General features: G+C 33.1%; 6 protein-coding genes across 6 annotated transcripts, besides 3 other annotated features; 2 read left to right on the top strand and 4 right to left on the bottom strand.

The window, feature by feature from the left end:
* Nucleotides 1–110: 110 nt before the first annotated feature.
* TVAGG3_0013660 (negative regulation of centriole-centriole cohesion) lies at nucleotides 111–5,723 on the bottom strand (the record flags this gene model as incomplete). The annotated part of the gene is made up of 1 exon (XM_001579721.1): nucleotides 174–5,699. One exon carries the CDS (start codon nucleotides 5,697–5,699, stop codon nucleotides 174–176), a length of 5,526 nt encoding a protein of 1,841 aa, XP_001579771.1.
* Nucleotides 5,724–6,103: 380 nt separating this feature from the next.
* TVAGG3_0013650 (uncharacterized protein) lies at nucleotides 6,104–7,263 on the top strand (the record flags this gene model as incomplete). The annotated part of the gene is made up of 1 exon (XM_001579722.1): nucleotides 6,296–7,117. The coding sequence occupies one exon, from the start codon at nucleotides 6,296–6,298 to the stop codon at nucleotides 7,115–7,117; it is 822 nt and encodes a 273-aa protein (XP_001579772.1).
* Nucleotides 7,264–7,424: 161 nt separating this feature from the next.
* Nucleotides 7,425–9,406, bottom strand: TVAGG3_0013640 (protein ubiquitination; the record flags this gene model as incomplete). Its single annotated transcript, XM_001579723.1, has 1 exon — nucleotides 7,483–8,985. The coding sequence occupies one exon, from the start codon at nucleotides 8,983–8,985 to the stop codon at nucleotides 7,483–7,485; it is 1,503 nt and encodes a 500-aa protein (XP_001579773.1).
* A 102-nt stretch (nucleotides 9,407–9,508) lies between these two features.
* Nucleotides 9,509–10,580, bottom strand: TVAGG3_0013630 (protein ubiquitination; the record flags this gene model as incomplete). The annotated part of the gene is made up of 1 exon (XM_001579724.1): nucleotides 9,583–10,575. The coding sequence occupies one exon, from the start codon at nucleotides 10,573–10,575 to the stop codon at nucleotides 9,583–9,585; it is 993 nt and encodes a 330-aa protein (XP_001579774.1).
* Nucleotides 10,581–11,502: 922 nt separating this feature from the next.
* Nucleotides 11,503–13,653: a mobile genetic element.
* Nucleotides 13,654–13,809: 156 nt separating this feature from the next.
* TVAGG3_0013610 (galactose-binding domain-like family) lies at nucleotides 13,810–14,472 on the top strand (the record flags this gene model as incomplete). The annotated part of the gene is made up of 1 exon (XM_001579725.1): nucleotides 13,810–14,472. The coding sequence occupies one exon, from the start codon at nucleotides 13,810–13,812 to the stop codon at nucleotides 14,470–14,472; it is 663 nt and encodes a 220-aa protein (XP_001579775.1).
* Nucleotides 14,473–14,844: 372 nt separating this feature from the next.
* On the bottom strand, nucleotides 14,845–16,235 carry TVAGG3_0013600 (protein polyglutamylation; the record flags this gene model as incomplete). The annotated part of the gene is made up of 1 exon (XM_001579726.1): nucleotides 14,871–16,223. One exon carries the CDS (start codon nucleotides 16,221–16,223, stop codon nucleotides 14,871–14,873), a length of 1,353 nt encoding a protein of 450 aa, XP_001579776.1.
* A 3,023-nt stretch (nucleotides 16,236–19,258) lies between these two features.
* Nucleotides 19,259–19,280: a mobile genetic element.
* Nucleotides 19,259–19,280: a terminal%2Cinverted (terminal inverted repeat of Kolobok-1_TV transposon ID:TVAGG3_0013400).
* Nucleotides 19,281–20,201: the final 921 nt, after the last annotated feature.

The raw sequence follows: 20,201 nt of genomic DNA, 5'->3' as shown, positions 1-20,201 counted from the left end.
ATTCTTGTGAGATAGTAAAACAACTAATAGATTTATCCATGAATATTTTAAAATATTGAAATAGAATTTTAGAGCAATGATCAAATAATGTTTCATTAAAACAGAGCAAGTTAATATATAATATTTATATTTTTATTTAATAATAAATTACAAAAATAATAAAATAATAAAAATTATTCCTTGAAGTATGAGAGATATTCCTTAGAAATATCATTTTCATCTGCAAATCTTTCAAAAGATTCCACAATTTTCCCGAAAAATGATGTCTGCTTCAGTACTTTAATGACTTCTGTTGTGTTCTTTCTTCTGTTATTTACATCGACAGAAATAACTCCGCTCATTCCTGCGTTCTCGACTCTCTTCGATATGTCCTTCAGCAGCCTGTTTATGACCTGAACAATCACGTCATCCTGCGCAGTTCTTCCGAGAGCAATCAAGCAGGCGTGAAGTAGATCAGCACCGTGGTTCTTTATGTCGAAGAGATTTCCCTCCAAGAGAAGAAGTGCTGCTGACGGCGCCGACTGCAATCTGTCCATCAATCGCTTCACGATGTGGGAGGAAACAAAGCTTTTGTTTTCCATCGCGATTAGATACAAAAGCTCTTTGTTGTTTTCGTCAAACATCGGCAGGAGAACTTCGAAAACAGCCGGTCCATATTCCTGCTTTGACATGATCTCCTTCCAGACTTTGTTCTTTATGAAGAGCATCGATTCCTCGTCTTCGCAGTGGAGCTCAATCAAAAATCTTCTTCCGAGATATCCGCACTGTGAGGAAAGTAAGAATTCGGTGATTCCTGGCAGTAATTTCACGACAGGAAGTGGATTCTTGAGTACGGAAAAGATTTTTTCGAACTCAATAATAACATGACCGACATCTTCTGGTCTTTTGTTGCAGGCAATTCTGAGTATGTCTGTTGCCTTCTGCCTGCACTCTTCGACTGTTTCTGGTATATCGATTGACAGCTGGTACTCGTTGTTTACTGACTTCAGGAGGTTGAAGGAGTTCTCCCACAGGAAGTGGCAGTCGGCTTCCATCAGTCCAGTCAAACTGATCAGAAGAAGAAGCCAGCACGTTGATGATTTATCATTCGAATCAGTGCAAATTTGCGGGTACTTGAGAGATTTGGAGTTTGCTCTCGCGAAGGCAGATTTGATCAAATAATACAGTCCGCTGGCAGGGAATGTCGTGAAGACGAGAATTTCGTTGTTCACGTAGACTGTGAACTCCAAATTCTCGTCTGGAGCTGTGATGTCCGAAATGGAGTGGATGTGGTTCAGCATGTAGCAGTTGTTGACAGAGATCGCGCCAATTTTGATCAGAGTGTGGAGGGAGAACCTCGAAACTCTGATTGTTGTCTCCCTCTTGTTTATGATAGTTGTCTGAGGGAATCCTTCGTTATTCAGCGCTTCTTTGCACTCCATCGGAATTTTGTCTGATAGACTGTTCAGTGGATAGATGTCCTTTTCGGATGTGGCGAAAACGAAGGTGTCGGAGTAATGTGTGAACTGTCTGTTCTGCACGAAATACTCTCCGAACTCGTAGCTGCTCCTCAGGACAATGAAATGTTTGATTGACTTGAAACACATGTCGAAAACAGGCATGAATTTCTTGATTTGGACTTGTCCTTTTGGAAGTTTCTCAACATCAACGTGGCTCATGTCCAAAACAAATATAATGTCGTTGTTGATCGACAACAAAAGATTGAATAAATAACTCATAATTGTTTTCTCTGAAATTGAAGAGTTTTGTAAACTACTCACATAGTAAACAACTTCGAAATCAGAATTGAAAGGAGTGTCTATGAAAATGAACTGTTCCAACTGGTACAGTTCTTCGTCTGTTGGCTTTATCATCATGAACTCCTTCATCTCTCTCGGGAGCTGGTCGAAATCACTCTGTTTCTTGCAGGAAATGAAATTCCTCGTTTTGATTTTGTCGTACTTCAAAACGAAGTTGTACAGCTTCTCTGCCTCTTTGTCGTTCTTCCTGCTCGTGTAGAACAGATCCAAGTCCTTCCGCAGAGAGCAAAGTGTCTCTGACAAGTTCTGGCAGACTATGTTTTCGTCTGTCTCCAGGTACTTGAACGCGGCGCCTTTGATGTCAGTCTTGATGATGTCGTCAACTGTCGCAGTGAACCTGTCCAAGGCCAGGCTCGCGACGTCGTTGAAGTAGAGGTAGTCCTCGCCTTTGTCCGTCAGATCTCCTCTCAAACTTGCCGCCATCAGCGCTATACAGACAGAAACTAAAACTTGCCTTTCTTCCTCGGAAATATCGAATTTGTCCTCTTCCTCTTCATTAGGAGGGGCTGTGAGGTTGGGAATTATCAATCTCAGGAAGATAATGCCGTTAACAATCATAATACCATGATTGTCTTGGAATTTTTCTGCCACTTTTTTGTAAACAATTTGAACCATTCTTATAATTTGAGTTGGCAGACGAGGAATTGAGTTTGTTATTATGTCTATTGATTTGATGAACAATTGTCTGAATGTCTTCCTGTTCTCCTCTATGTTCTCATTACTCGGCACGTACTTTGTCTTTATGTTTATGCTCTTTCCTGATTTGACAATTTCTTTCGCCAAATTTGACATTGGACTGTAAATTGTTTTCAGCCACTCCCTTCCGAATATTTTGGAGAATGAGATGATCGAACGGGATGGAACTGCATTTCCTCTCAGTATCGTGTTCTTGTTGACCTCCGACGTCTTCTCCAGTTCCAAGTCAGTCATGAAGTTGATGAAATCGAACTCGACGTGTCTGGAAACTGCTGCTTTCACGAGGTAAATGGAAAACTGCTCTGACTGCTTCACTGGAACAAAACTAACGATTTCCTTCAGAAGTCTGAAGTTGTCGATGAACAAATAGTCAATAAGGTTGTCCTCCTTCTTCGGAGGAAGAATTCGACTGTTGACAAGAGCTTCGTGGGCGGCATTGACATATCCGGCCCTGCTCAAGTCAGTTCCAATGAGTGTCTTCGCGAGTTCTGACCTGGAAAACAGCCAAAAGTTGGATTTGAAGAGGCAGGCAATCGCGTTGGAGATACTTTTGACCAAAGACTGCTGCTTGAGGAGCCTTGTGTTGAGATTTGTTGTGAGAAACACTAAGTCATCATAGTTGTCCAGAGAAAATGACAAATCTTCGACAACTTTTGCTAGTGCGTTGCAAATTGTTTGTCCGGCCTTTTCTGTCGATGGTCCGCAGTCAATCCTAGCCAGCCATGACGCGAGAATTACGGATAACTCCATTTTGTTCGCTTTTGAAATGGAGTTTCTCGATTTCGTCAGGGCTGTGATCAGAAACTGGCTGCACTGGTACAATCTCTGCGCAGAAACAAGGAGGTTCATGTAGGAAACAAATACCATGGATATGTGCTCGATCAGGAAGCTCTCAACTGTTCCAACTTCCCACTCATATTTCTGAATCAAGTTTTGGACCATTTTCATGCTGTTTGCAGTGTACTGTGTGTGAACATCGGTGAACTCATATCCAATTTCCTGCATTTTGATCAGTACACTTTGCAAAATTGGAGTAATAATTTGAGGTCTAACAATTCTTGCAAAAATTACACTTCCATCATTACCAATGTAGCTAGGTGACTTCATGCACTCGTTAATTACTGTCAGATAGTTGTTTGGTGACGTCTTAATCAGCATTGTTTCTAATAACAGAGCTGTCTTGGTAAATTCGTCCCTTAATGTTGATGGAGACATTGCGTTTGGTGTCTTTTTCAGCGATTCATCGACAACTGTTGGGTCTAATGCGTAAGCCAAATTTCCTAAGTGTTTAATATAGGCGTAAGTGATTGATTTGTTTTCCTTCTTTAGTTTTAAGAGTGGTGCGAATGTTGCGTTGTCATCAACATCGAATTTTCCTTTCGATTTGCAAATATCAATGAATTCTTGGTAGATATTAATCGGCAGCTGTAATTGTGTATCCAATTCATACTTTAAGTCGATATTTATTACTTCCTGCAAAATGGTCAGACAAATCGAAGAAATCGGAGTTGGTAAGAAAACGAGAGAAACGACTTCCATTTGCATTACAGTGACCATCATTTGAGGAATCTGTACGAATTTACGGCACTCTTCCTTTTCTAAGAAATATTTGACTAAATCTAAAATAAATAAAAAGATTCTTCCCAAATCTGAGATAATTTCTGGCTTCAGAGCCATGAAAAAGTCCAAATTGTTCAGTATTGAAGAAATTGTGCAGTCAATTACTATCCAATCGTTCAATTTGTACTCATCCTTTTTAAATGCCGAAATAAACGCGTTACAGAGTGATCGGATGCCATTAGTTGGGCATGGCCTCCACAAAAACATCGTCAAACCGTGGTTTATCTTCAATATCTCGTCCAAAATATCCGGATTTACCTCAAAAGCGTGGAAAAGGAGGGGAAAAGCTACAAGTACGTCATTTCCAGATGACAGAGACTCCAACATATTGATGAGCGCAGACTGTAGCAGATTTTTCTGTTCGGAATTCATCTTCACAGACATGCACTTGTCGATCGTTCTGCACGTCAGCTGCCTCGGCATGAGCGTGTTTTCGTTCACGAAGTACTTCATCACGTCGACGAAGTAGCCGTAGCTAGTGAAGTACAATGCGACAGGCAAATCGACGCAGATGAAGTACCTGAGGTGGTAGTAGTACTCAAAGAGGACTTGCTGCTGCGAATGGAGCTTTTCTACCAGAGATGGAGCAAAAATTTTGAAGATTCCAATGTATGACTGAAATCCGTTTGTTTCTGCAACGGCAAGAGCGGAGTAAAGGGCGGCTTGGAGCGCGCTGTAGTGGGATTGGTCGAATCCAGACACTTTCTTCGAGAGCTCGTTCGAAATTTTCGATGTAATTGACTCGAGAGATCCGTTGTTGATTTGCGCGTGAAGAAGGAACGAAAGGGAGATCAGAGCTTCGTATTTGGATGAATCTGAGATACTTTTGTCCTTTTTGAGAAGCTCGAAGATCTGTAATGCGTCGTTATTGTTTATTATTCTGTTCATGAACTCAGATGGATTGTTTCTGAATGATGTCATGATAATCGTGGAAATGGTGTTGCAGTATTCGTTAAGATACAGCTTGAAATCTTGATAAACTTCGAGTAAAATTCGTAATCCGTATTTTAATGCATGATAGCTTGCAATAAAGCGAGTAAATGGAAGTAGTTGGAAGCGTAGATCTTTCATTTTCGGTAATTTAGAAAGTAAATCTTTAATTTTGGCTTCAAAAATCGTAAATACTTGAGTACTGATAGATCCGATGGTTTGAGTAAACTTCGTATAGCTAGATCGTAGTAAATCTGGATTGTCATGATTCATTACCTTCTCTACTAACGAAATAACTTTTTCTAAAAATTCAATTTTGAAAAAATCGCCATGTTCGTTTTGGGATACCTTTTCTATGCACTTAACTAAAGCTTGTAAATAAACTGTAGCAAAGCGACTGTTGTTTAGCGTCACAGTTGCCGTTGAATCAATGATTGAACTTATTTTTTCAAGTAAAATCGTAGATATTGAATGGAATTGTTCTTTACCGTTTATGAGTGGATATAAATTAACTAAATTTTGGTTGGTGACTACAAAATTTGCAACGAAACTTTCTTCTTCTTGAGTAATAATTGGATCTGTTACTAAGCTTTCAGTTATCTGTATTACTAATGCATCAATCAACTGCTTGATATTATCATATTTCGGATCCATGCAGTATGAAATGCAAAAAAGAAAATCAAAGAAAGAAAGTAAAAAAAAGTTAGCACTTTTTCTTACCCGAATTAAATTTAAAAATAATGTACTCATTTCTGATATATCAAGATTAGGTTTTGGCTGAAGCTTTGAATTTTCTAGTCAATTTGTCAGACTCTAACTAATATATTGTGGATAAGATAAATAGATCAAATAATATTAGAAAAATGTGTATTATTTGAATTCGCATAATGTCAATTGTAATTGTGATGTTTACAATAATCAAATTTTCTCAAAATTGAATAAGATGCGGATAATATAAAAAATCAAAGGATACTAAATTAATTTTTGTTCGTTTTAATACTTATAATCAATAATAGCAATTTTTGTTGTTGTCACTTTTAGTACTCTTCGTGAAGGTTTTGATGATTATTTTTCTCATTTTATCAGTATCTTCGAGTTCATTTTTACTCGAACGATACTATCAAATATCTTCACAGCCAATATTGTCGGATTTTAATCAATTTCATTCAGATTATTTCTTGTTTTTTGATAAAAAAATTAGATTAAATTCTCAACAATTGAAAGATTTCATTTATGATATTAAACAATGCATGTTTCGAAATTGCACAACTCCTAACGCTGGAGGTGCAATTTTTGTTTATGAACGGCAAGCAAAAATTAGTATTGATGATTGCTTTTTTATTCAATGTACTGCAGCGATAAATGGCGGCGCTGTATCCATAACGTCCGATCATTTATCCATGAATAATTCTTTTTATACAAAATGTGTTTGCCCTGGAATCATTTATGGCGGACAATCATTTTATGCTGATGCTTACTCTATGTGTTACACCTTGGATTCGATGGATAAATGCCCAGAAAATTTAAAAGAAAATGGCTTCGAATTATTAATAGCTAGACAAGGAATTCAAACGTTTTCTATGATCAACTCTACAAACAATATTGCAACTCATTATGCAAGCGGGCTTTTATCTGGAGAATCAAAAAGATTTAAGCTGATTTACGGCAATTTTGTCAACAACAGCTCTCCAAATCATATATTAGCTTTGACGCATATAAGGCCTGATGATACCCTCAAATACGTAAATTTGATTCAAAACAACGTTACAGAAGATTCTTTGATTTTCCTGTCCGGCTCATGCGCTGTTTTCCGTAACTTTATAGTATTTGGTAACACTGGTACATTTGTCTGCCATCAACCTCTCTACGGCTACGTTTATTTTGTTCTCAAAGATTCAAAAACAGATTTAGGAAGAACAGAGCTTGGTTCAGTTCAAGGTCTGATGAAAGAATACGGCGTTGTATTTAATGCAAATGATATGAAACCAATTTCTTTTCCAAAAGTTCTGAACTTGAATTCTTCCAATCTGCAAGTAACTGGACAGTTTAAACTTGGTGAAGTAGCTGAATAGAAATCTAAATCTGAATTGTTTCTATCAAATCTTTAAGATTTAGATTTGAGAAATTATCATTTTAATTTTATAGTCTAATAATTAACTATTTCATATAGTTATTGTTTGTTTTTAATGTTTGTACTCTTTTTAACCATGAATAAAAGATTATAGAGATATTTTTGCTAATTTGCAAAATAATGATATAACTACCTCATATCTGTTAATTGTATTAACTTTGCGCTATAACATCTAATGAACACAATTCTATAAAACAAAATAATTGAAATTTTATTTTAGACAAGTAATGTTAAAATAATAACATTGAACGAGAATGATGAAATAAACATAGTTTTAATAATAAACAAGAACAAAAATTAAACAAATTATTTGTAATGTCTGCGCAAAAGTCTTTTCATAAGATCCGAAATCTCAAGAATGCTCTTTTTGTTGTCTACAAGTTGCTTGTATGACTCATCAATGATTGACTTCTTCGGAGCGAAAGATTCCTGAAGATCTTTAATCATTTGCGGAGAAAGACCAGTTCTGGCAAGTTTAGCATGCGAAGACGACAGTTTTGAAAGTATCTCTTCAGCACTCGAAATTCTCGCGATGGAATTATCGAGAAGGAAGACTGATTCATCCTCCAACGAGTCAATTGTGTCTTCTACATCAGCCATGTGCTTCTTAAGTTGGGCAAAAATGTCTGCGTACTCTGCCAAAATGTATCTGTTTCTTTTTGCCATTTTTTGGACATTTTTGTCCTCTGGAACTATTTCTTCTTGGCCGAAATCCAGCATTTCGCTCTCGTCATCAGCTAATCCTGCTGTGTATTCGTTAATTTGGTCAATGCAGTAGTCGATGAAGAGATTTCGCTGAACGCTGTCGGTTTTGTTCTTTCTGAGGAGCTCACTGGTATGTGGGAAGAACTCGTGCCACTTTCTCATGTCATCTGAGATTTGCGGGGCCAAAATCAAACGATCTTGCTGCTCAAACATCGACATCTGCTGTTTTAGTAATGGTTTGCGTATTTCAGATAATCTGTTTTCGAAATTAATGAGGAGAGGAACGTAATCTGCAAATTTACGGAATTGCTCTCTGATTTGGTTAAGCAATGGTGTGATTTCTTGTTTTGTGCTCTCTTCTGACTCCTGAAGATATGTAATTAAGTTTTGATTCGATGATTGAATCAAATCAAATTGTTGAATGAGGCTTTTAAGCTCTGTAAGCAATGGAGATGATGATGCTTGTATAATATTGCTATCACTGTATTGATTAATCTGATTTATCAAGTTATTATCATAATCTTGGATATTGCTAATATGTTTTACGTCTGCACCAGCTAAAACTAGCAAAACAGTAGCTGTAGATGATTTATTGCGTAATGCGATATCGAGTGGATAGATATTTTGATTATTTTTTGCTTGTTGTGTGCAGTTTGGATCTGCACCATTAAATAATAGAATAGCAACGGCTTCCATATTCTGCGCTTTCAAAGCTGATATCAGTGGTGATGTTGTGATCTGCCTTGATGACATTGGAGCACCGTATTTAACAAGTAACTTAAAAATCGGTAATTGTTCCGTTTTCGATGCATAGGACAAAATAGTTTGCCCTCTGTAATGAATGGAAGGATCTGCACCATTCTCAAGAAGTACAGTAACAAAATCAATTAAATTTGCATTTACAGCAACGAACAACGCTGGAGAAAATTGGTCATTTGATTCGTTAATATCGAATTTCTTTCCAATTAAATACTGTAATATTTGCATTTGCTGGTATTTAACTGATAAACGTATTAAAAAGTTTGTTTCACAGCCATTTTCTATAAGATAATCCAATGAATCTAGATTTCCGTTCTCGATGCAAAGTTTAACAATGGATTTCATAAAAAGATGAAGAATCTATTTTCAACATTTGTTTTAATATTGCTGGGATCTGGAGATTCTATCTCCTGATTAACGTCAAAGCCATTGGCAACATATTTCTTTACAGATTCTAAATCGGTTGGAAAGGCAATATTGGCGTTATCTCCCATAAACAGAATTTTTGATTTTTTTTATTTTCTTTTACAACTGCATATTTAGGAAGAATTGTCAACTGTTTTGGTATCATGTTATAGAGTTTCTGTCTAAAGGCATCTTATGCTATCAATACAACTAGTAATGATAAGTTAAGTGCCTCTATTTCATATGATATTTAAAATGAGGTACGATTGACATCTTATAAATCTTTTGATGATGTATGTTTGAACATGCAGGATCATAAACTGATACTTCCATTTAATTACTGAATTATATGCAATGTCAATTTAAATTCTACCATCGATTTACATCACTGTAGTTATGAAACAATTATTTTAGCTTACACCTATGTATTGTATCTTAGTTAACACATATAAAAAATAAATAATGTTAATATATCATATAATAACTCTTTATTATGTATTACATTATATAATATCTTCTGAACTAGTTTTTATTGTATCAAGTGGGCTGCAATTTCTTGTTGAGGTCTTCGATAATTTTCTTTTGTTCATCAATGATTTGTTTACAAGATACGAGTTCTGTTGTCAACTTAACAACCTCGGCATTTAGACTCATAATTTCATTTGTTAGTTTTGATTTTGCAGCTTGATCAAAGGAATCATCTCGTGATGGTCTTGGAATAGAAGGTTTGGCTGGATGGAAGCTGACTTGTGAAGAAGACTTTGTCAATTCTGGCTTACCTCCTTTCAATAACGAGTCATTTTGGGGAGGATTTTCCATAGCACGCTTAAGTTCGTTTAGAGTGATTCGCTGATCTTCCATATTTGTTTCTTGGGTATTTTCATCGGATGATGATTTATCCAAAGCAAACAAATCAACTGAGGAATTAAAGTATCTTTTGAGAGAATTAAGTTCCATATCTTTGTTCTCGAGTATGCTCTTCATATTTTGCTCTTTGCTTTTCATTGTTTCTACTTCTGACTGAAGGTCCAATATCATCGTAATGTGAGCTTCCTGAATTTGACTGTATGCCTCGATCTGAGATGCATCAATAGCTGATTTCTTTGATAATGCAGCCACTTTTGTATTCACATCTTCGAGTTCTTTCGTAATTTTCTTATTTTTGTTGCGAACTCTCTTTGCTTCCTTGATAGAGTCCTCGTAAAATTCCATTATCTTTTTCATGAAGTAACAGATATACTCATTTATAAACTTGCATTGTAAAAGATCAGAGAGAAGTAAAGAAATTTTAGCTGCCTTATTAGCATCCCATCCAAAATTAATATGCCAGTGGTGTATAAGCTCGAAAACTTCCATGGGTTTCAGTTTTCCTTTAGCTTGCTCTAATAATTTTACAGCTTGGTCAATATTAACTCGCATGTAATCCATAATCTTGCATGCTTCATCTTTATTGAACCTGGTATAGAATGACTTGTCAGCTAGGTATTGGTCAATATTGTTTGCATGTAATTGATAACTTGTATTTTTCATTTGAGATAAAAATGATGAAAATATTTTTTATCTTTTCCCAGAAAAATATATTTTGCATAAAATTGGAAATAGATAATAGTTTTTTATTGACCGTATTCATATCTGTCGATTTTTTATGAGAGTCATCGGAATATTTTGAATGTGATTGATTTCCAAATTATTTGTTTGTTTTTATAAGGAGAATATTATTAACAGAAAATTATTTTATGTTAGTTTTCAATTTTGAAAAGAAGATTTTTGAACAATAGGCATTGTTTAAAATTCAATTATCGTGACACTCATTTGTATGTCAGTTGTGTTCTACTTGATTTTGTCAAAAAAATATTGAAAATTGACCTTGAATTTTGATTGAAAGTTAGTAAGGTTATAAAGTGGCGTTGATAAGCATAGTCTCATAACAGTCACATGATAGCAATCATGATTAATTGTGTTGCTTATCATTTTACGGATAAAATCATAAAAATTGAGATCAAATTATTTAATACATGCATAATAATGTAATTATTTAATTAAAACACAATACTAAATGCAGTATGAAAAACAATTCTTTGAAATGCGCGGCATAGTACTTATATCTTTAACTCAATCAAATAACTAATGCAACTCTTCTTCATTTGGAGAATTATTGATGATGCTTTCATATTGTTTGTTAATGGGAATGAAAGCTAATTCTCTGGAACTGGTAATTTTGTGAATTTTATATATTTTTACTTTTAGCCAAATAGACAATGCTTAACTCAATATACACCTTCTTTGCAGCAGTATCCATAATGAAAGTATCCCAATACGACAATGATATCAATTGAAATAAAATGTTTTGGTCTCTGATTGAAAAAGAATTATGAATTGATGATCTTCATTGTTTTTATACAGATCGAATACCAATCATTACTCTTATTAGTTCGACTCATAACATATTTTTGTTAAGGGTTGACCGACCTAAATTGAGAGGACGTAATCCTCCCCTTGGTAAAATACCCTCGAAAACTCAAAAAAACTGACTTGTGTCCATTTAAAAGGGTTCGTCGAGAGGTGTTAAATTATTGATTTTCAGGATCGTAACTCATAATTTTTTTACAATCATATTAAAATTATGCGAGAAAACAAGCAAAAATATTCGTTATTTTAGTATCAAATACTACAAATCCTAGATTGCAATATATTTTAGCACGTAAAATTCCAAAATTTACCGTAATTGAATAAAATTTACAATAAACATCAATCCATTCTAGATTTTGCATATTGTTAATGATTTCCATACTATTTGTTTGCAGACTGTTCTATTGTTAACCGCGATTGTCTAAATCAATTTCATATAATTAAAATTTACAAATCCCATGCGATTATTATTTCTTGTCTGCAAAACACCTGTGCAACCTCTTTAAATGTAGTTGCTTCAAACTATTAAAATACCAAATTTATTTATTTTATTCCCAAGAATGAAATACATTGACTAGAATTCTCGCAGTAAGCGTTATAAATATTGAGAAATATTGTGAAATAAATGTCTTGTTTACTAATTTGTTCGATTATTTTTAATATTTTTTTCCATTATGTTGAAAAGTCAAAAGAATTTTTATTATTTTTAAATTACTAGGAGTATTAATGAAAATTTTAATCTCCTATTTTTATACAAAGAATGGAAACTGGATGGTGAATCATTAAATATCTGAAATTCTCGCGCATCAGCTTCGATATTATAACTCAGTTGTTAAAATCAATGCTAGCAAATATTTAGACACCAACTAAACTTGGTTCATTTCTGATGCATATTTCTTTTTTTACTTTTTTCCAATTGAAATCGAATTTTACAAAACAGTTTTTTGATGATAATTTCTACAAAAATAGAATTAACATTCATTTGCTAAGATAAACAATGTCAAATTTTTAAAAATTAACGAAATCGTTCGTATCTTTTCAGGAAGGTATGTCGGCGAAAAAAATTCGTATACCAAATCAAATAACATCATATGAAGATATTATTAATTGTACGTATTCCGATTTTTGAGCAACTTTAGAAATCGATTTCAAGATTTTGGCAATTTGATCATTTATTAAATTAGTACATATGTAATAAAATGATATTCAATTTTCCAAAATTGTATATAGTGCCAATAAATTGTACTGAAATAAATATAATGGGAATGATATAAAGTTTGTGACAAAATATTCATTTTTATACAAAGAAGCTATTCATTTTTAAACAACTATTTGAATATACCATCTGTATTATTAGATATTGATCAGATTTCAATATCTGAATAATTCAGCTTGAATTACTATTCTATAAAATCTGTTGCACATGGATATATGGTGTTAGGAATCAATATTTTGATTATAAGATTAATACAAAAAAACTTTGGGATATTATTCTCATTTTGCAAAACACTTCAATTTTGGAACGGAATAAATATATATTCAGCAATAATTAATTCTTTTTGCCGTTTGTAATTCTAGCAACATTCCAAAATGGAGGAGTTTTTTAAAAATAAAGAAAATTTTTATAGAAAAAAATCAAAAGAAAAAAATTTATTTTCAAACTATCTTTTTCAAACCTTTAATCATCAAAAACACAATTGTTAATATTCATTCTTTCTATTGTGCTATTCGAATAGTACGATTTATACTTTTTTTGCTAATTTATTAAATATGTCGAATCCGCGGAGGAGCGCTGTTGCAAAATGATCTATGATGTGTAGCGGTGTTTTGATAAAAAGAGGTCGGTCAACGTTTTTGAGTTTTTTCGACCTCATTATTTTTCTGATTTATTTGTTGCATTATATCAAGGGTACAATAATGCATGATATGTCACTGTTTTTATCTAAAAATTCCATAGTATTTCTGTAAAAAATTTATCCATAAAAATTTTTTCCAATCGAAAGAAAAATCGAAAATTTTTGAAATTTTTATAGAACAATATTGTGACCGAAAATTCATTCTCGTTGCATACATCTCATTAAGGTAAAACATTATCTGAAACAACCATGTTTTAAAAAATTATAGATAACGAGATATTTGATACTTAATATCAATAAATTTTGAATGCCCTCTCAAAAATTGAATGGACGTCGGTCAACCCTTAAATGATCGTATAATTCTTAAACTGCCTTGCCATTCCGCGAACTTCATAAAGAACAATCCTATCTAGGAATATTCTTTTATATTCCCCATCAAATTCTGTCCAAAAAGAAACCCAAAAAAAGAAACAAAACTTGACACTTTTCTCTCAATAGAATGTTTTTATCATTCTTCTCTGCACTTTCCTATAGTGAAAGCAAGCCCGGAATACTCAAAAAGGTATTTGATAGTAATATTTTGAAGATTGATGTCAGTGGTTCTTCAAAACAATACATAAATGGCTCCATTCAAATGACAAAACCAGAATATGCAGTTTATCCTTTCGATAAATCTTACGATTGGTGTTCTAATTGTGGAAAGACTTACGATGAGCATCCTTTCATTATATTCTCTCTCAGCTCTAAAAAATTTAAATTCAATAGCTACTTTGTTAGATGCGGTTGCTGCTACAATGGTTGCTGCTGTGAAGAATATGGATACACTGTACACTGCTGCTTATATAGTTGGTCCCTTCAAATTTCCGATGATAACAAGACATGGACAACTGTTCATAATGTAGAAAAAGACAGACAAATGCGGGATTGCAATGAAAAAACATTTGACTTAGACAAATATTATACAGCCAAATACGTCCGTTTAATCCAAGACGAACACTGTCCAGGATATCCGCCATGCATCGCAATTAACAAGTTTGAATTATATGGTGACACAGTTAATAGTGAAACTGATGAATCTGATGAATTTGTTTCATATCATGACGATGATGACGATGTTAGCATCATTGGACATATTTCAAAGAATGGAAATGTTAGAAATTAAGAGTAGAAAATTTTGTGACTAATGTTAATACAAAATTACAAATTTGTTCGGATTTTTTTAATTTTATTTTAATACAAAATTAAAGCTTTTTTTTATCTTTGTAAACAGATTTACACTCTTTGAAATAACGATGTCTTTATTGTATTTTATAGTCTAAGTTAATCATAAGAAAATGGATAAAATAAAATCAAGAAAAACATGCAAATGATAGTGTTAAATCATATTATACATCTAATTGAGTTGATTTATGATAAGGAATGAATGTCATTTTCATAATTCAAGAAAAATCACATTTGAATTAACTCATTTATCAACATTATTATTCTATTTTCAAAGTTAGATAATATTAAATGATTTAAAGATAATCAATGCATACAGACACATTTATTTATCAAGATTTATTTGAGATTTTGATACCATTTGTCAAATTCAACTTTCATTGATTCCAGCATCTTCTTTCTATCATCAGGAGCCAAAGCAACATACTCTGCAAGGAGTTGATCCTTCCTTGTTGGAGGGTCAAGCATCTTTTCGAATGAAACTCTTTCAGGAACTGGGAAAATTGGCTTAAATGCGCCACATCTTGAGATAGAAGACTCATAATTATACAGGGCAATATAATCTGATGCTGGCGTGTTCGGTGGTGCTTGAGCAAGTTTAGATGCAACATCTGGATCTGATGGAATCAAAGCCATGTTGAAGGAGTCTTTGACAACAGGTTCCTTGATGACTTTGTCGAGTTCTGAACTCGTTCCCATTGCTGGACTGACGTTGACTTCTAAGATATAGACATTTTGGTCAGTATCCAACATCACGTCAAAACCGAAAATTTCAAAGGATGTAAAGTGGTTCCTCTGTTTTCTGAGAGATCTTGTTGCAGAAATGACTACTGTTGTAATTGCATCCTCTATTTTGGTGTGAATCTTGTCGGCATCATAGCCATTCTTTGTGAGCCATGGCCAAAATGGTCTGTGCGACCATTTATTTCCTGTTCCATCTTTTGAGACGTCATTTGTCATTACGTATCCGTCATAGTTTTTGTTGATACTGAAATTCGTTAAGTGTGCGCCTAGATTTGAGAGATCGTCGAAGTTTTCCTCATATTTTGATGTGGCCAAGCGAACAAGTCCATTGTCAAAGAGGAAAACGGTAAGGGGATCAAGAGAAGTAACTCCAACATAGAAACGTAAATCGAATTTGAGTCCATTGATGAGCATAGGGTTATCGACGTATTGTTGGACAACAATATCACCGGAAGGTAAGGATTTAATTGAGTCTACAACGTGTATTCCGTTACCTCTTGAACCTCCTGCTGGTTTTTCGATCCAAAGCTTGTGATTTGCGAATGATTTTGACAGTGCGCTTCTGTCTTTAGGCAAATGGTATGTTTCTGGATAAAAAGAAAATGGATGTCCAACTCTCTTTGCTAAAGCAGTGATGACATCATGATAGCCATCTTTAGAACCGAGAGAAAATGTATAAACAAAATGGTTCATTCTCTGATGAGGCTTGACTTTGCCGTAATCTGATGTGGAGATGGAGCTACCAACTATTAAATTTGATTCTGAAAGCTTTTTTGTCTCAGAATAACCAGAATTTGAGAGAGTAGCCCGAATTAATTTTGCAGCGTAGCCTTCTATGTAATATTTCTTATTCGGTGATGGCTTGACAGCAGGTTCTGAAACTCCAAAGAAGTCTACAAACGAGAAACCTTCTGCAAGGGGATGACTCTCCACCCAATCCTTGAGCATTTCTAAACGAACAAATGTCTTACAGTATATTTATATGGCCATGATTTTTAATATAATGTTTTTGTTCAGTAAATTGAATGAAATGTTTCAAAATATTGAGCCATTCTATAAAATGATATTATGTGTTGATTGAACTAAGTGAGTGTGTATTTTGGCATATATTAAATGGTGTAAAGCTCTGATTGCTCATGAAATAAAATATATTATGCACAATTTCGAAATATATGTTATCTATTCAAATAACTCCACAATCAGTCACTATATGTATATTTAATAATAAATGAATATGTCTGCTAAAACATCTAACGATATTATTTTTGTTTGAAGAAATTCGAGTGTTATAATAGACAATATTTCAAAAATTCACTTATGTTCATGTGTGTATTGTGTTTTCTACTCAACCTCTTTATTATCTAGATTGATGATAAATACTCTCAAAAGTGTCAGACAAGCATATCATGTGATTTATTGATCTGCAGTGTGAAGATATATATTTGATCAAATATAATTTGGGACTTCAGGTGGCTTCGCTTGCCCTTCGGGCAAGCACGCCACCTTCGAGAGAGGGTCAAAGTTGCTATTTGTCACATTTCCACAAGAATATAATGGGGAAAAAGTTATCATATAGTTGATCTCATTCACTGAGGTGAGAGATGCATGTTGTGTAATGGGATAAACAGTGGGATTGCTGCTCTAAGTCCTAGTTCGAGACACATTGGCTTAATTTTTCTCTTTTTTATTGACGTAAACTATTCAATTTTTGTGTTCTCCATTCAAATTTCAGAATTTTTTTTGCAGATTTCACGCTACATTCGAAGTTACCTTTTGTAACAACCACCACTGCCTACGAAAGACGAAAGTGTGTCACGATTTCACCCGGAAATCCGACGGTTGTTTAAGAGTAAGCACTTTTGGCACCTACTCCGCCACCTTCGGCCAAATTAAATAATTTTTTGAAAAATTGAATTATTCACTATTTGGTTGGCGCTTTGCGCCAACCAAATAATGAAGAATACTAATATATGTTTACTTAAAATATGATTTATATACCGTCTTAATTCTATCGGCGTGAAGCGCTGATAGAATTAAATGACAAGGCTGTCATGCACCAGTGTGTTATAACAGATCTATTTTATTTGAAATTTCATAAATTAATAATTATAATAAATTTGATATTCAGAGACGGCGCTACGCGCCTTTTAGCATTCTGGGCACTTACGTGCCCAGAATGCAAGCTTGAGAAATTTGAAACGAAGTTTCAAATTTCTGCCATGCTGTTATGCAAAAAGAAAGTCAGTACAAAAAAATTTTTGAAATTGAGAATAAAAATAATCTCGTGATTTTTGTGATATATGGATTTTTTAGAAGATCTTAGAGATTGAATTCTCAATTTATAAAAATTTTTTAAATTGAGAGGAATTTTAATGATATTATTTTATTTGATATTTGGATTTTTTAGATGATTTTAGAGATGTCAGTCTCAATTTAAAAAATTTACAAAAAATGATCGTAAAATAATCGTTTTTGTTCAAATCCTTTTCATTTCGGGAAATTGAAGTTAAATATCAAAGAGATGGTCTATGCATATGTTAAATCAAATCATTAAAAAGTGTTTTGATGACTTTTTCTAACCGCAAATTGTCACTTTTTGATGTTTTAAAATTATTATATATCCTATATGCATATAAGATACAAATTAATATTAAAACTCCAAAATCGATTTTTGAGAGAATCAAATTTATCACATCTCATCGTTGTTCCGAATTAATATTTTATTTGTAATGTACATATTATCACAATTATATTTATCATATTAAAATTCAAAAATAATTTTTGAGTTTCAGATCTCCCTAATTTCCCATATAAATATATGTTTATTTTATTAAAAATAGAATGTCCAATTATTGATAAAAATCGATCCGCTTTTCTACCGGTCAAGCTGTATATATATAGAACCCATCATGTAAACCTCGATGTCACTTTTGCGGCCTCGCTCCGCTCGGCCGCAAAAGTGACATCGAGGTTTACATGATGGAAAAAATCATAACTGTTAGAAATTTTCGTTAATATTTGTTATGGCAGAGGTGGCAATGAATTCAGATTCAAAATTTGTTTTCTTAACGAGATCTAGTAATGCTAATCTTCAAGTAGTAGAAAAATCTCTTTCTCTCGTAGAACAAAAAGAATTATTACTAAAAGATATCGAATACTTACAAAAAAAAAATTTAAATTTAAAAGAAGAATATAAATCGGTAGCCACACAACTTCGAAACCTTCCAACACAATTAGTTCAATCCAAACAAAAAGATTTAGATGATATAACTAAAGAATTGTCCCATTTAAGGCGAACAATGTCAAATCAAATCAAAGATAGTTTAAACTCAGAATACATCAAGAAAAACACAATTTACGATCGAATTAATGAAATTGTTAAATCTTCTGAAGAAGAATTGAAAATAAAATCTTCAAAAGTTGAAGAAATTTTAGCTTCTGACTTATACAATAAAGTCATTAACAATGATAACTCAATACATTCACTTACAACTTATTTATCAGATTTGGAAACGCGCGAAATAGATTATTTGAAGGATATTCAAAAAGGCATTACAGATGAATCATTGTTTGTTGCACACATTGTACAAGAAAAACTAAATCCGCTAAAAAAGAAATTATTAACGCTACAAAAGGCAAAATCAGAAAAACAGATGGTGTTAAATAAGCTTAGAAAGACTTATAATTTACTAAATCCATCAAAAAACGATCAATATTCGACTCCGAGTAACGAAAACAAAGAAGCTAAGAATGTTATGTCTCTTAAAGGGAGAACGCCTTACCCTCAAAGGAATAAGTATAATAATAGTAATCCTAGAAGGAAACAATATCAAAGTAATGGAAATTTCAGTGTAAAATCTCCAATAAGTCAGAGTTTATCTATTTCGCGCTCTCCAAGGAAAAAAATTCATTAATGGGATCATCTTTATGTTTTATGATTATATTTTTGTTTGTTATGAAATGTATAAAAGATAAAATATTAAGGGTATAGTCCACTAAAAATTTTTAAGTTTTGACAATGAAAATAAGCTCTGTGACCATGTAAATATATATCTATGCAAAACGAGAGGTTATGCCATAATTTTTTTTAGTTATCAAATTTTCCTTTTTTTGAGAGAAGTCTCTCAATAATTTGAGAAGAATCTTTGATATAAAGAGATACACATTTGTAGAACGAAGTAAGTGTTTTCCAAACATTTTATATGTTCATCCTGTATAACAATATAAAGCTGCATAGTGCCATCTTGTGCGTTTGCTATTTTATGTACTTTTTATTGAGATAATCCCTCTTCTCGGGTGATTTTAACAGTCAACTCAATTTTAAAATAAAGATTTCATCAAAATGATTTCGAAATTCGGATATTGATTATATAAATAGCACTGTTAACATATTTTGGATGAGTAAAAAATACCTTGTTTTGTATGCATTTAGTACACCTTTATTTTTGATTAAAACTATAAAATTTTTATTCCTTATATAATAAATAGTATATGTTACATAAACATGAAATTCAATAGCATTCAATTTTGGATTTTTTAGATTTGGTAAATTTTAGAAGAAATAAAATCAGCAATCAAAATAAAGAAACTTTTTTGTATCTTCTATGATTACCTTTTGGTACTAAATTTTGCATTAATAAGTAAATTATCTGTATTATTCTGTGAGCACAAGCCCTCAGTTATGCTGGTAGTGAATGATGAATCGTCATTTTGCGAAGAGAACGCGATTATTAAGGTAATTTTGAGAATTGTCTTGAATTATTTAAAATTAAAGTTAATTGAATAGGTAGGATAACTAGCCTTTGCTAAATTTGTATAATTTGACCTTATTCTAGTTGGATCTGAGAATATTTTGCTGAAATAATAAATTATATCGCCGATTTATGAAAATTTCTCTGATGGGACCGACTCGCTGAAACGTATTAG

This window comes from Trichomonas vaginalis, chromosome IV, assembly GCF_026262505.1.
Source record: "Trichomonas vaginalis G3 chromosome IV, whole genome shotgun sequence".
Lineage (NCBI taxonomy): Eukaryota > Parabasalia > Trichomonadida > Trichomonadidae > Trichomonas > Trichomonas vaginalis.
Note: the sequence above shows the minus strand (reverse complement) of the source record. Positions and strands in the feature narration are given on the sequence as shown.